Source organism: Primulina huaijiensis, chromosome 12 (genome assembly GCF_012295235.1).
Source record: "Primulina huaijiensis isolate GDHJ02 chromosome 12, ASM1229523v2, whole genome shotgun sequence".
Taxonomy (NCBI): Eukaryota; Viridiplantae; Streptophyta; class Magnoliopsida; order Lamiales; family Gesneriaceae; genus Primulina; species Primulina huaijiensis.
In genome coordinates, this window is record NC_133317.1 from 1,483,637 (window position 1) to 1,496,122 (window position 12,486).

Sequence of the window (12,486 nt, forward strand, 5' to 3'; positions counted from 1 at the left end):
CTGTTCAGGTGGGAGACTGCACAATTGAGAAGTGTTTAAAAGACTAGATGTGTACTACTCGTATCTAGAATGTGTATCTTTTTTTTCGAGAGCTCAATCATATAAGAATTCCAACGTTAAGCGTGTTTGATTTGGGGTAATTTTGAGATGAGTGACCTCTGATAAATTTCCTAGAGTGCGTATAAGTGAGGACATAAGCATGTTGAAAAGATTCATCTTGATACAGATATGGCAAGCTTCGAATCTGAAGCGTTATAGGTGGTGTGGCAGAAACCTCACACTGCGAGGAAGAGACGTGAGTTCTAATCCCACATACCCCAAGTAGTTAAAAATTGTACTAAAAAAAAGGAAAAAATGAAATAAAAATAATATCTACTACCCATATATACAAACCCTAAAGCCCTAATAACCATTCATTTATGACCGGCTTTGGTATAGAATATGTAGTCCAACACGAAGAATTCGAACAATCAAAAAACTAAGCCACAGGACAAAACATAATTCCAGAGCGATGAAGAATATGAAAAGGGAAATGAGTTGTACCACAAATAAGTGTTATGCTTTTTATAGGATTAAATAGGAGCAGATCAAATAAAAAGTGATAAAATCATCCATCTCTAACGAATAGAATCGATTTTGCATTTATTTTTTTAAAAATATAACTTAGTTCCTTAACTTTTTCATTCAACCACAGTCTTCCATTCCATCTATCAGCCAATTGCTCCAAAGTTCCCGGCATTCATTAGTGTAGTACTGAGACGTACAGAAGGTATATATTTGAATCTTGATCGATTTTCAGAGCTTAAGAAGTGGACGAAATATAGGAGGAGATATCCCCTTGTTACCCTGTAATAGCTAGACGGGAGGGAGTACATTAATTCTGGTGTCCAAACCTAACACGTTCCAAAAAGCTCTGGGAACATCCATGAAAATCATTCATCTATCCCACGCTACCTAAAAGCTCTAATGGTAAGAATCTGCATCCCCATGCAAAGATAGAAAAACCTCAACTCTTTTCCGTAGCTTTCGGCCGGAAACATACGAAAGGAATTTGACAATCAGATAACAATTTAATTAAATATTTACATGAGATCAAACTTAAATTTTAATTAAGATAAAAAATAATCAACACCGGTTTGCACCCAATAGCTAGATTCGCTGTCGCTTTTAGCAATACTATTTTCAGTAGAAATCGGGCTCTAGCTAGTGATCAAGATGGCGCACAATTAGGATACCGAGAATCATTTCTTAAACCTTCTAATTTTTTTTACCACCACTCGATAAGCATAATAGATTCGAAAGACGTATATAATTTTGTGCAAAGGGGGAGAATTTCTTGCCACAAAATGATGAAGGCCCGCCAAACATCCCATTTCAGTAACTACTGCTCTAAAAAAAGCGGGAGCATGGGTCTAAAATTGGTTCGTTAACAATTGATTGACAATTGATTGGCAATTGATTGGCCACCTAAAGTTTGGCCTAACTAATGGTTAGAGCTCTTTTGCTAAATAAATATTAGAGCTGAATACCCCCATTCATGCCTTCTTCAAAATATTTATTTTATATTTTTTTCTTATTGTTTATAACTTATCTGACAACAAAGTCTTAGGTTAAGAGTGTTATCTGAGTTAGAAACTCTATTGTAATAAACTCCTCTTGAAACTCAACAAATATATAAATATATATATACATATGTGTGTGTGTTTCAAAACATATACTCACTCAGCCACTCTCCTCATTTTTTTAGTTGACATATTTGTCATGATTTAAAAATAATTGTGACTTGTTTATATTGATTTCTAAAATATGGAATAAAACTAAGTTTTCAATATCAATCAATATTATTTTAAATAATTAACTCATATTTAGGATTACAATTTAATGATTGATCAAATTTGTTGGTCAATCGGCCGGAGTGATTTCAACGAGAACTCGTGTTATGTTACTTCTTCGCAATTCGCCATTTTCTAATTAACATACCTATTATTTAAATACTGTATTTTTTAAAATATGAATAAAGATTATTGGCATTTAAATATCTCTTATAGTACACTACATAATCGCTTAAATTTAAAAGTCATTTTATCTATGGAGTCATAGTTAAGTTCATTAATTGTGATTAATATAACATAATAAATTCAATTACTAGACTGAAGTAATAAAATATAAAATAAAATAAGTGTTATGTGATCGCTATCCGTTGTGGTAATAATTTGAAAAGTCATGTACAGCAGGATTGTCCGATAAGATATTGGTAGAATGTCAAACTCCTAACCATTGATCGAGTGTTTACATATTCGACACCCTTGAGACACAATTTACATTTTTATTCCATATATTTAGCTGGAGGGAGATTAACCAGCCAACCATCGATCCACCATTAATACGGAACAAATTGAGTTGATTTATTTTATTAAAAAAACAAAACACAAAATAAAACTACAACTTTTCCTGAAAGCGTGCTTCTTCTTGTTCTTTTTCCAATGTTGTCATTTAGTCTAACGTTGTTAAAATAGTCATAATTTCACAGTATAATTTTCTCAATCCAGGTATATGAACGAAATATCTCTCTAGTGGAAGAGTAAAGCGGAAAAGTTATGGCATCTTTTTTTTAGCATATAATCAATAGTAATTATCACATGGGACCTGGGATTATATTTTTAAATTAAAAATAATTACGTACTCTCTTCTCTCTCAATTGTGACTAAAAAATTAGTTCTGACGTTCTTACTTCCAATTTAAGAAAAGATATACTAAATATACAAAGAAAGTTAAAAATTCCATATTTAAAATAAAAGAATTATTATCTCAGAAAGAAAAATGTTATATCGTTAATAATATTGAATTTCATACAGTAGAAGAACCACACCGAGGATGTAAAACTAATTATCTTAATTATAGGTATGCATATAACAAATACTGGTTAATAATTAGGAAATAAAATAATTATCTTAAAACTGTTAATGTTTTAACAATTTTGATTATAATATAATAAGTAATTAAATATTTTCTAGATATTAATAAAATAATTATTTTAACAGTTTTATTAAAGTAAATTATTTAAATGTATATTTAGTAGAATAAAAATGTGTTCGATGGTATTACTTAAAAAAATTGAGATCGCCTTATTAATTATCCTTGGTTTTCATCAATAAGGTGGTCTTGGTCAAGAAAGTAAACTTTCTTAATTACCTAGGAAAAGTACCGCTATCTTTTACCATATTTTTTTATTAAAGTTCTGAAGCGTAATTTGTATGGTATAATATCTCTAAAAATCCCGACAATTAAGCTTTAAAAAATTAAAAATCTGATTCCAAAATAAGTAAACAAATAAATGAAAACAAAAAGGAAGGAGAGTAAGTTTTTGAACAGGCGGTATTGTAATTCCATGAACTATAAATAAACGACATGCCAGTGAAACAAATCAAAAAGGTCCAAAAGAAATCGATCAATTAAATATAATTAGGAAAAAAAAAGTATTTTAAAATTGTGATATTAGGGAGAGGAGAATGGGAAACTTGCAAAAAGAAGAGCTGCAAAGTGGTGGGAGGAAAAGCCACGGCCTTGTGGTGGAGACACAGCCCGCAGGTGGCGTCAGCTCCGGCAGAAAACATTTTGATGTTGAAGAAGAATACCATGTGGAAAGGGTGCCTTTCTTATCTCTCCACATTTTAGATTATTTTTAGCCTTAATTTTCTATTTTTGCTTTGATGATTTCGTCAAAGAAATTCCAAGAATAATTTTAGTGCAATGAGAACTTTACTTATGCCTTTGAAGAATAACTAATTAATTACGTGGAGATCGAATCCAAAATTTAAAGGAAATCTTGAGGAGAAATCTGAATAAAAAAAATTAAGTGATGGTTTGTGGAAATAACAAAACAAATTTATTTTATTATTTAATTTTACATATGTTATGTTGAAAATGAATCTTGATTTATGTTTCGGAAACTACGATGCAGAAACCAGGATGGAGAAACTTCTTGTCATATGTTGGCCCAGGTTTCTTGGTTTCTCTAGCTTACCTCGATCCCGGAAACTGTAAGTCTCACCAGCAATTCAGTGCTCTCTTATTTAATTATTTACTACTTTCTAAGTACAATAATTCATAATACTGCATGGAATGATTTAATTGTAACAGTGGAAACTGATTTACAAGCAGGAGCAAACCATGGATATGAAGTAATTACTTAAACTCTGTACTCACATATATATTCAAATAAATACACACACATTCTAAATTAATTATAAATGATGTATATACATGACCTATCTTATTTGTTTGTATCTTTTTAATGGATTTGCAGTTACTATGGGTGGTCCTTATCGGATTGATTTTCGCTCTCATAATTCAATCTCTTGCTGCAAATCTTGGAGTTACCACAGGTCAAATTTAAGGATTATGACTTGATATTTAATTTCATACAAAATATACATGCTGCATGCTTTCTGGGTTTGATTTTATGTTCATCGATCTGCAGGCAAACATTTGTCCGAGTTATGCAAAGTGGAGTACCCGACACTGGTGAGATATTGTTTATGGCTCTTGGCTGAGGTTGCCGTCATAGCTGCAGACATTCCCGAAGGTACTTGCGTAGATAAGTTGTAAATTAATCACTCCATCCGTCTCAAATATATCATAGGTTTGTATTCTTTCACCCATATTAAAAAATAAATGAAAAAAATTCACAAACAAATTAAACTTCTTAATTTATCTCGATTTGATTCAGTCATAAAATGAGTGTATGCTTTTCAAGAATTGGTTAATAAGATTATCTTAATAAAAAAAATAAGAAAACATTCTACTAAATATAGAAACTAGATTATATATTTGGGATTTATGAAAAATATATATGTAGAGTATATATACAGTTCATACTGATCACTATATATATCGTTCAAGGTTTTAGGCCTTTTCGCTGTTTTAAGTCGTGATATGAAAATAAATTAGATATTTTTTTTTGGTAGCAAGCAACTTTTACAGAAAAGATGCATGAATCTTCGCAAAATGATAAATACTATTAATGAATGAATCCATGTGATAATTTATTAATTTTGACAGTGATTGGAACGGCATTTGCTCTGAACATATTGTTCCACATCCCACTTTCGGTTGGGGTTCTGTGCACCGGCTGCAGCACGCTGCTCCTGATCGGACTCCAAAGATATGGGGTAAGTCAAGAATTCAAAATTTTGGACAAAGTGAGAAATTTATATTTATAAATGAGAACTTATGTACACATTATTTTTAAAAAAAATTAAATTTCACTGAGCTACATACTCATATATATATATTTATCTATCTTTGCTTAATTTATTTATTTATCTATCTTTGCTTAATTTATTAGTTTTCAGATCTAAAATTTTGATTGGATAAGCGCGTTAAATATCGAAGCATCACGGACTCGTCCTCAATCGCCGTGCCAAGGACTTCAATATTCAATTTTTCTTCCGACCTATATCAAGTACACAATTCACCCCCCTCCAATCTCTTCCAAAAAAATACCAAATATAACATGTGTGTCTATATATAAGAGCTCGGCTGGTCCGCTCCTCCGCACCAAATAGGTAGATTGATTTGATAATTTTTTAACTAACCAAAATGACGTGTCAATCTTCTCCTACCTATCCAGCCAAGTGGTGGGTTGTCGTCTAACTCTCTCCACCAATAGGCAAGTTGGGTTCCCCATTTCCCAATCAACTCAAATGGAGGTCCGTCACATCAATTGGCGGGTTTCGATGGGTTGTGCGTTGGCTTGCGCCACTTATCTATTTTGACAGCTCTCGTTTATATATAAATATATATATAAATTAAAAAAAAAACATAAAAGAAATAAACAAACAGAGAGAATAATGTAAACAAAATTGGAAAATAGTTTTTTTCCACTAACTTGTTCAACTTTTGATTTTTGTTTAACTTAGTTTTCAAAGTTTGGTTTAGATACACTAATTTTTAGTTTTTAATTATTTTGGTCAAATTATTGTCAAATGTCATATCAATAATTTGACCAAAATAGGAATATTAAAAGTCAGTGTAACTAAACTCAACTTTGAAAACTTAATGGATGAAAATACAAAATCGAAAAGTTAATGGAAAAAAAATCATTTTCCAAAAAAAAAAAAAAAAAAAAAAAAAAAAAAAAAACATTTTCCAAAAAAAAAAAAAAAAAGAGCAACGAGGAAACGAATAGTAAACAAAATCTTTAGAACTTATTAATATTTTTATTCTGGTCGCCCCTTAAAACAAATTTCAAATCCACCGGATATCGAATGATTTAGTCAAATTCAAATGTTATCGCCTAAAATCGATTTGAATATTGAAACAGGTGAGAAAGCTGGAACTTTTAATAGCAACGTTAGTATTCGTGATGGCTGCTTGTTTTTTCGGGGAATTGAGTTATGTTAAGCCTCCCGCAGCTGATGTGATGAAAGGAATGCTTGTACCTAAGCTTAAAGGCCAAGGTGCTACTGCCGATGCTATTGCGCTGCTTGGGGCTCTGGTCATGCCGTACGATGAAGTTTCTTTACTAAATTCCTTCTGTTCTTTAGTTACTTTAATAATAATTTATTTAATCAATTTTATACGCAGGCATAATCTTTTCCTTCATTCTGCACTTGTTCTCTCAAGAGAGAAACCCAACTCAGTCCGAGGCATCAATGTAAGTCAAAATTTATAAATTATTCTCTAGATAATAGTTTGATCAATGATGAATATTTGAAATCAATCGTATCGTTTAAATATAATTTTTTGTTTCAATTTCAATTTCACTATCAAATTCAATCATTTGAAATTCTCCCACAAATTTTTAATCTAAACACAACATTAACATATTCGACAGAGGTATAAATTTTTTTTTTTATAGTTCGAATAGTTAATTATTCATAATCAGAATCTGAAAACTCCATTGTTATTTCATTTATAAGTAATCACGAACCTATCAATAACAATGGAATAACTTTGAATTAAAATATTATGTGAATAACTTTTTTATCGTTGTCGACTTCTCAAGATAATTTTGACACCACCCTCGTTCATTAACTGTAACAAAATTGTCAAAAGTCAAAATTTGGCGATGATATGAGCAGATGGTGGATTTGACAATTGCACATTAATGTCAGGATGCATGTCGATACTTTTTGATGGAGAGTGGATTTGCACTCTTTATAGCCTTTCTGATCAACGTCGCAATCATTTCTGTATCTGGCACTGTTTGCTCAGCCGATGACCTCTCTCAGGATAATGCAGATATTTGCCAGGATTTAACACTCAATTCTGCTTCATTCCTGCTCAAGGTTCAATCTATTTTATTCCATTCAAGATTTTTAACTAAATGGAAACAAATAATATGACTTTTTTTTTTGGTTAAAACAGAATGTTTTGGGCAAATCAAGTTCAACTGTGTATGCAATGGCATTGCTTGCATCCGGTCAAAGTTCTACCATCACAGGCACTTATGCGGGACAATTCATCATGCAGGTACCTACGTACAAAATTTAAGATTGCATCACAAGCAAGAATACTACTATAATTTTTTTACGAAAATAATTAATCTATTAAATTAGTCTGGTATATGTCTCCCCATCAATACCCACTGCAAGAAATTTTTTTATTGGCTAGCAGTGCGTATACATACGACTGTTATATTTAGAGAATTAAAGATACTTTATTTTTCACTTTGAATTATATTCCATTAGGGTTTCTTGGATCTCAAGATGAGAAAATGGCTTAGAAATTTGGTGACGAGGTGCATTGCTATAACACCCAGTCTAATTGTTTCAATCGTTGGAGGATCTCATGCAGCTGGCCGATTAATCATCATTGCATCGGTTTGTACTCATAATTTATTTAAGAAATTACTCTGAGTTTTAAAACTATATCAAATTATATAATCTTCAAATTCAAATAATATTTCATATCGTATTTCTTTTTTTGTTTTTGCAGATGATATTGTCTTTTGAACTTCCTTTTGCTCTTATCCCACTTCTTAAATTTAGCAGCACATCCACCAAGATGGGACCTCACAAGAATTCGATTTATGTAAGTTTATCGTACTAGTATAACATGTGTTTTTATTAAATTTTTCTCAAGATTTTAGTGGATGTAATCACATATATGAAAAAATGACAGATTATCGTGATATCATGGATATTGGGGCTTGGAATCATAGGCATCAACATCTACTATCTAAGCACAGCATTTGTGGGTTGGATCATCCACAATAGTTTGCCCAAAGTAGGGAATGTGTTGATCGGAATCGTAGTGTTTCCGCTCATGGCGATCTATATAATATCGGTAATCTATCTGATGTTCCGAAAAGACAAGGTCTTGACGTTCATCGAGCCGTCGAAGTTTGACCCTGTGACCCAAACCCAAATGCAAGTGGACGGTGGACACTTGAGCGCAAGTGGAAGAGTTGAGATGCAACAAATTCCATTTAGAGATGACCTTGCGGATATCCCATTACCCCGATGAAATTAATTTTCCCAAGTAAATTTACAAGAAAGTCTGTGCTTGTTTTCGTAAGAATTTAAAGTTGTAGTAGCCCAATGGACCATGATGTAGTATATTGGGACATAGAGATATTAAGTCCTTTTGTAGGTTGCCCATTTACTTTCGGTAAAATAAAATTAAGTTTTAAATTAAAATTTCACGTGTGAATTAATTTCATTCTGTTTCACATAAGGTAATGCTTAATTGTAAATTACATTTATTTGTGAGATAAAAAAAAAATTATTTGTGATATCAACAAATAAAGTTTACAAACTCAAATGTATTATGTATTATTAGGAATGTAAACAATCCATAATAAGTCAAACGGTATCATGTTTGAGCTTGACTCGTTTAAGATGGATAGATGCTCGATTCGAGCTTTTATCATCAAGCTCGAACTCGAATAATCTTGAAATTTCTAAACTCGCGAAAAGCAAGAATTCGACTTTTTAAAAGTTTGTTTATCATCATGTTAATCAAGCGGGGCTCGAGCTTGATTCATTAATAGCTCGTCTATCATGTTTGACAAGCCTGACTTGAGCTCGTCTCGTTTTCGAGCTCTTAAAACATACAATTGAACTCGAGTTTGAGCTTTATTCGAGCTTGGTAAAGATTAAATTTATGTATGAACTAATTTTAAATCACAAATAAAAGAGTAAAATTTATCATGAATAATATTTTTATTTGTCAACTCAACAAATGAGCCAAGCTCGAGCTTACGAGCAAGCTAAACGATGAGCTCGAGCTCGTGAGCCTATTAACAAACATGTTTGTAAGATCACGAGCCGAATATTCTTAGGCTTGAGCTTGTTTGATTAAATTATCGAGCAGCTTGAGCTTGGCTTGATATATTTAAAAAACGAATTCAAACGAGTTTTTTGTCGAGCCGAGTTCCGAATAGCTCGCAAACGGTTTGGTTCGTTTACATCCCTATTTATTAAGGATTAACCGAGGTTCACTGTTTTTAAGTTTTAACAGACATGGCGATCAGATACTGCGGTAAAAACATTGATCAAAATAAAACATCCTAAATTTTTTTTAAGCACAAGCAGAGAGATGTTATAGGATCAGACACAATCTTAAAATTGACTTATATTTCACATGAATTGATAAATGGCTGCGAGATTTATATTATGTTGATCCTGTCAACTATACATGCAAATTTTCTAGTGCAACTAAAGGAATTAAACACGTACATCATTCAGTCTTCCCTTTGCAAGCCTGATAAAGACAAATCAAACAAAAATTATATGAAGTACTTCACAATTTATATACAGTAAATTATATTAATAAATTTCCCAGTCGCTTTAGTTTCGTACGATGCTTGCCACGATCTTCATTAGCTATCGACACTGTCTCTACTGAAACTCCAAGTGGATTACCAGTTTCTTCTTCAAACAGCACTAACTGGTTATTTGTAGGTTTGAGGAAGGATCTTGGTATATGATACCTGAAATAATATGTGCGTAAAATCAATCAGCAAAAAGAACATTGGTACTTGAACATATTTTCAAATGTTAAATTGCGAGCCATTAACCTAGCTCTGACTAACATATATTGACGTACCGTATCTGCGAAGGCGAGCCATCGGGTGTGCGGAAGGATATCCAGTACCTACCAATACTTTGGCCGTTCACCCATGTTTCACCTTTGCCCATGGAGCCAAGATTTACCACCACTGGATCAGTGCCTGTGGGTGCGTTGAATTTGGACTAAAAATCAAGAAACCATTTTTTTAGTTCATCAAAGTTACAAATAATTAATTTACACGATTGACCAACTCGATCTTACCTTATACCATTTAAGTGGCTGAGTTGAGGGATTGAAATCAGCCCATTTTGCGCTGCTTGCATCTTCCCCCAAGTAAAACTGTAATCTTTCTCCAACTAATCCGATCTGTTTAGATATTATTAAATGAAAACGATTTCATGTCTTTATTTATGGCAAAAACTTCTTCATAAGTATGCAAGAAAGTAATTTACCTGATATCCCCACGAATAGTTGGTAATATTTTGCACTTCTTCATTTATTTGAATGCTCACATTTTGCAATCCAGCTGCTCTGCGCTCCATATACGCCCCCGAATCCTATTGTTACAAGTTAATAAATATATTATTACTACACTGGAAAAAAATAAAATACTTCATAGTAATATCAGAAAAAGGATATATAGATGTAAAATTAGCATTGTACCGGTAGCCCAACCATAACGCTGAGCAATGAGATGTTGTTCTCTCCACTGGTTAAAGGGACACTGACCCGTAATGTAAAACCCGGATTTCTAAAAAACCCATGTGCATGACCTGAAAAAATATTTTATATATATATAATTAATCTAAAATTATGAACCATTATATCAGCATGACTGACTAAAGTACTTGAACGATATCTCACCCACGAAGTTTCCATTGACGAATGCTCGAAGAACATGCCCACGGGATGTAACACTAAGCATGGACTTTGTGTTTTTGGAGACCGAATAACTGATCATGCAGCAAGGTTGTTACAAAAACAATCGAAGTGAAATTATAAATAAAAAATAACAAGCCAAATTTGACCCCGATTATAAGTACAAAAAAGATGATCAAGTGTATTCCACCATATCCCAATTCCTGGCTAAGAAAAGTACGCAACTTTACCTGGCTGTGTACCACAGATAGTCAGATGCATCTCGTGTGGTCTCCATTTGCTCTAACAATGTATTCGACAATATCTTAATTCCATCATGTACGGGAATGACTTCTTTGGATTCTTGCCATTGCCCTGCTGAGTCCAACTTCACTGATAGTTGCGTCAATCTTGTGCTAGGCTTGGTGCTTACCTGTGACATATAAAGACTATGTGTTCACATGAGCCAAGTCAGGTTTCAGTGGGAAAAAAAAAAAAAAAGAGCCCAATTCGAGCTATAATATAAGAAGATTAGATATGGAGTAACCAGGGTTTGGTGCATACCTTTGCTGTATTAAAATCTACGGTCTTGCAATCTGGTAGGATGCTGATTGATTTAGGAGGCAATTTGTATGATACGTTTAGGAACTGGACCTCAGCTTCTTTTGAAGCATCCTTATTTACGAGAAATGCTGCACATTCTCTTGAATTTTGATGGTACACATAAGCCTATTTTTAAATGAAACAAACAGCTAATAAAAATGCATTCTACATGCATACTTTTGGATATATATAAATTTTTTTTAAAAAAAGTTTAAATTTTACCATCAAATATTTAAAAAATATGAACTCATGAATAATTCCATAAAAAAATATGAGGAATATTGTATACTCTTACTTCTTGTAGCTCACCACCTAAAGTGAAATTAGATTGTGATCCATAAAGTAACGTGTGTGAGCACAGCTTCGCTGCAGCATGTAACTCTTTCAGATGACCCCATTTTGGCTGCCTAACGAGACCTAAAAATGATTTTTATACATATATAGAGTTTAACTTTTTCTTGTCATTTTATTCATACATCGTAAACTAAAAATTTAATGAACATTCATGAAAACGTACCATACTCGTCCAATGGAGCTTGATCATAATAACTGGTTATAACGAATCCAGCAGCCGTCCTCCCAAAATTCGTTCCACCATGATACTAAAAAATAACGTACGTACACAAAAATACACATTCAGCGACACATATAAGTATATATGTTTCATTGGATTTTTGAACTTAAATTCCATATATACCATGTAATAGTTTATGAAGCTTCCATTCTTTTTTATTATGTTTCATTGTCTTCTGCTAATCTTATTTTCGTTATATTCCCATATATGTCGTAGCTTTTCACATGCAAAAAATAAATAAATATCACGAATAAGTCAAATTGCATCAAGCTTGATCATGCATGGGACGATCAAAAGAAGTTATATTTTTCATTAAAATATTACAAATGTGTCCAGTTTTCTGTCCAGATGGCTGGCTTTCTTTGTGAATTAGGTCCTACAAACGTTTCCCCACATTTCATTCCATTGCATGCATTTATCTGCAATATATA

The 12,486-nt window shown here is 32.5% G+C and overlaps 2 protein-coding genes across 2 annotated transcripts in view; one reads left to right on the top strand and one right to left on the bottom strand.

Moving 5' to 3' along the window:
• Positions 1-3,387: 3,387 nt before the first annotated feature.
• Positions 3,388-8,659, top strand: LOC140989366 (metal transporter Nramp7.2-like). The gene is made up of 13 exons (XM_073458567.1): positions 3,388-3,647; positions 3,962-4,040; positions 4,141-4,181; positions 4,307-4,385; positions 4,481-4,585; positions 5,062-5,171; positions 6,326-6,507; positions 6,589-6,658; positions 7,119-7,292; positions 7,372-7,476; positions 7,695-7,826; positions 7,942-8,037; positions 8,128-8,659. Exons 1-13 carry the CDS (start codon positions 3,510-3,512, stop codon positions 8,470-8,472), a joined length of 1,656 nt encoding a protein of 551 aa, XP_073314668.1. The 5' UTR covers positions 3,388-3,509; the 3' UTR covers positions 8,473-8,659.
• Positions 8,660-9,615: 956 nt separating this feature from the next.
• Positions 9,616-12,486, bottom strand: part of LOC140990079 (beta-galactosidase 16-like) — a 13,098-nt gene continuing 10,227 nt past the window's right edge. Inside the window, exons 2-13 of the mRNA XM_073459658.1 lie at positions 12,380-12,474; positions 12,179-12,209; positions 11,999-12,083; positions 11,777-11,898; positions 11,443-11,607; positions 11,130-11,311; positions 10,885-10,973; positions 10,684-10,793; positions 10,473-10,577; positions 10,282-10,386; positions 10,057-10,202; positions 9,616-9,940 (exon numbers count right to left, since the gene is read on the bottom strand). Of these exons, the coding sequence (XP_073315759.1) occupies positions 9,772-9,940; positions 10,057-10,202; positions 10,282-10,386; positions 10,473-10,577; positions 10,684-10,793; positions 10,885-10,973; positions 11,130-11,311; positions 11,443-11,607; positions 11,777-11,898; positions 11,999-12,083; positions 12,179-12,209; positions 12,380-12,474 (1,404 nt within the window). The 3' untranslated portion in view covers positions 9,616-9,771. The remainder of the gene's footprint in view (positions 9,941-10,056; positions 10,203-10,281; positions 10,387-10,472; positions 10,578-10,683; positions 10,794-10,884; positions 10,974-11,129; positions 11,312-11,442; positions 11,608-11,776; positions 11,899-11,998; positions 12,084-12,178; positions 12,210-12,379; positions 12,475-12,486) is intronic.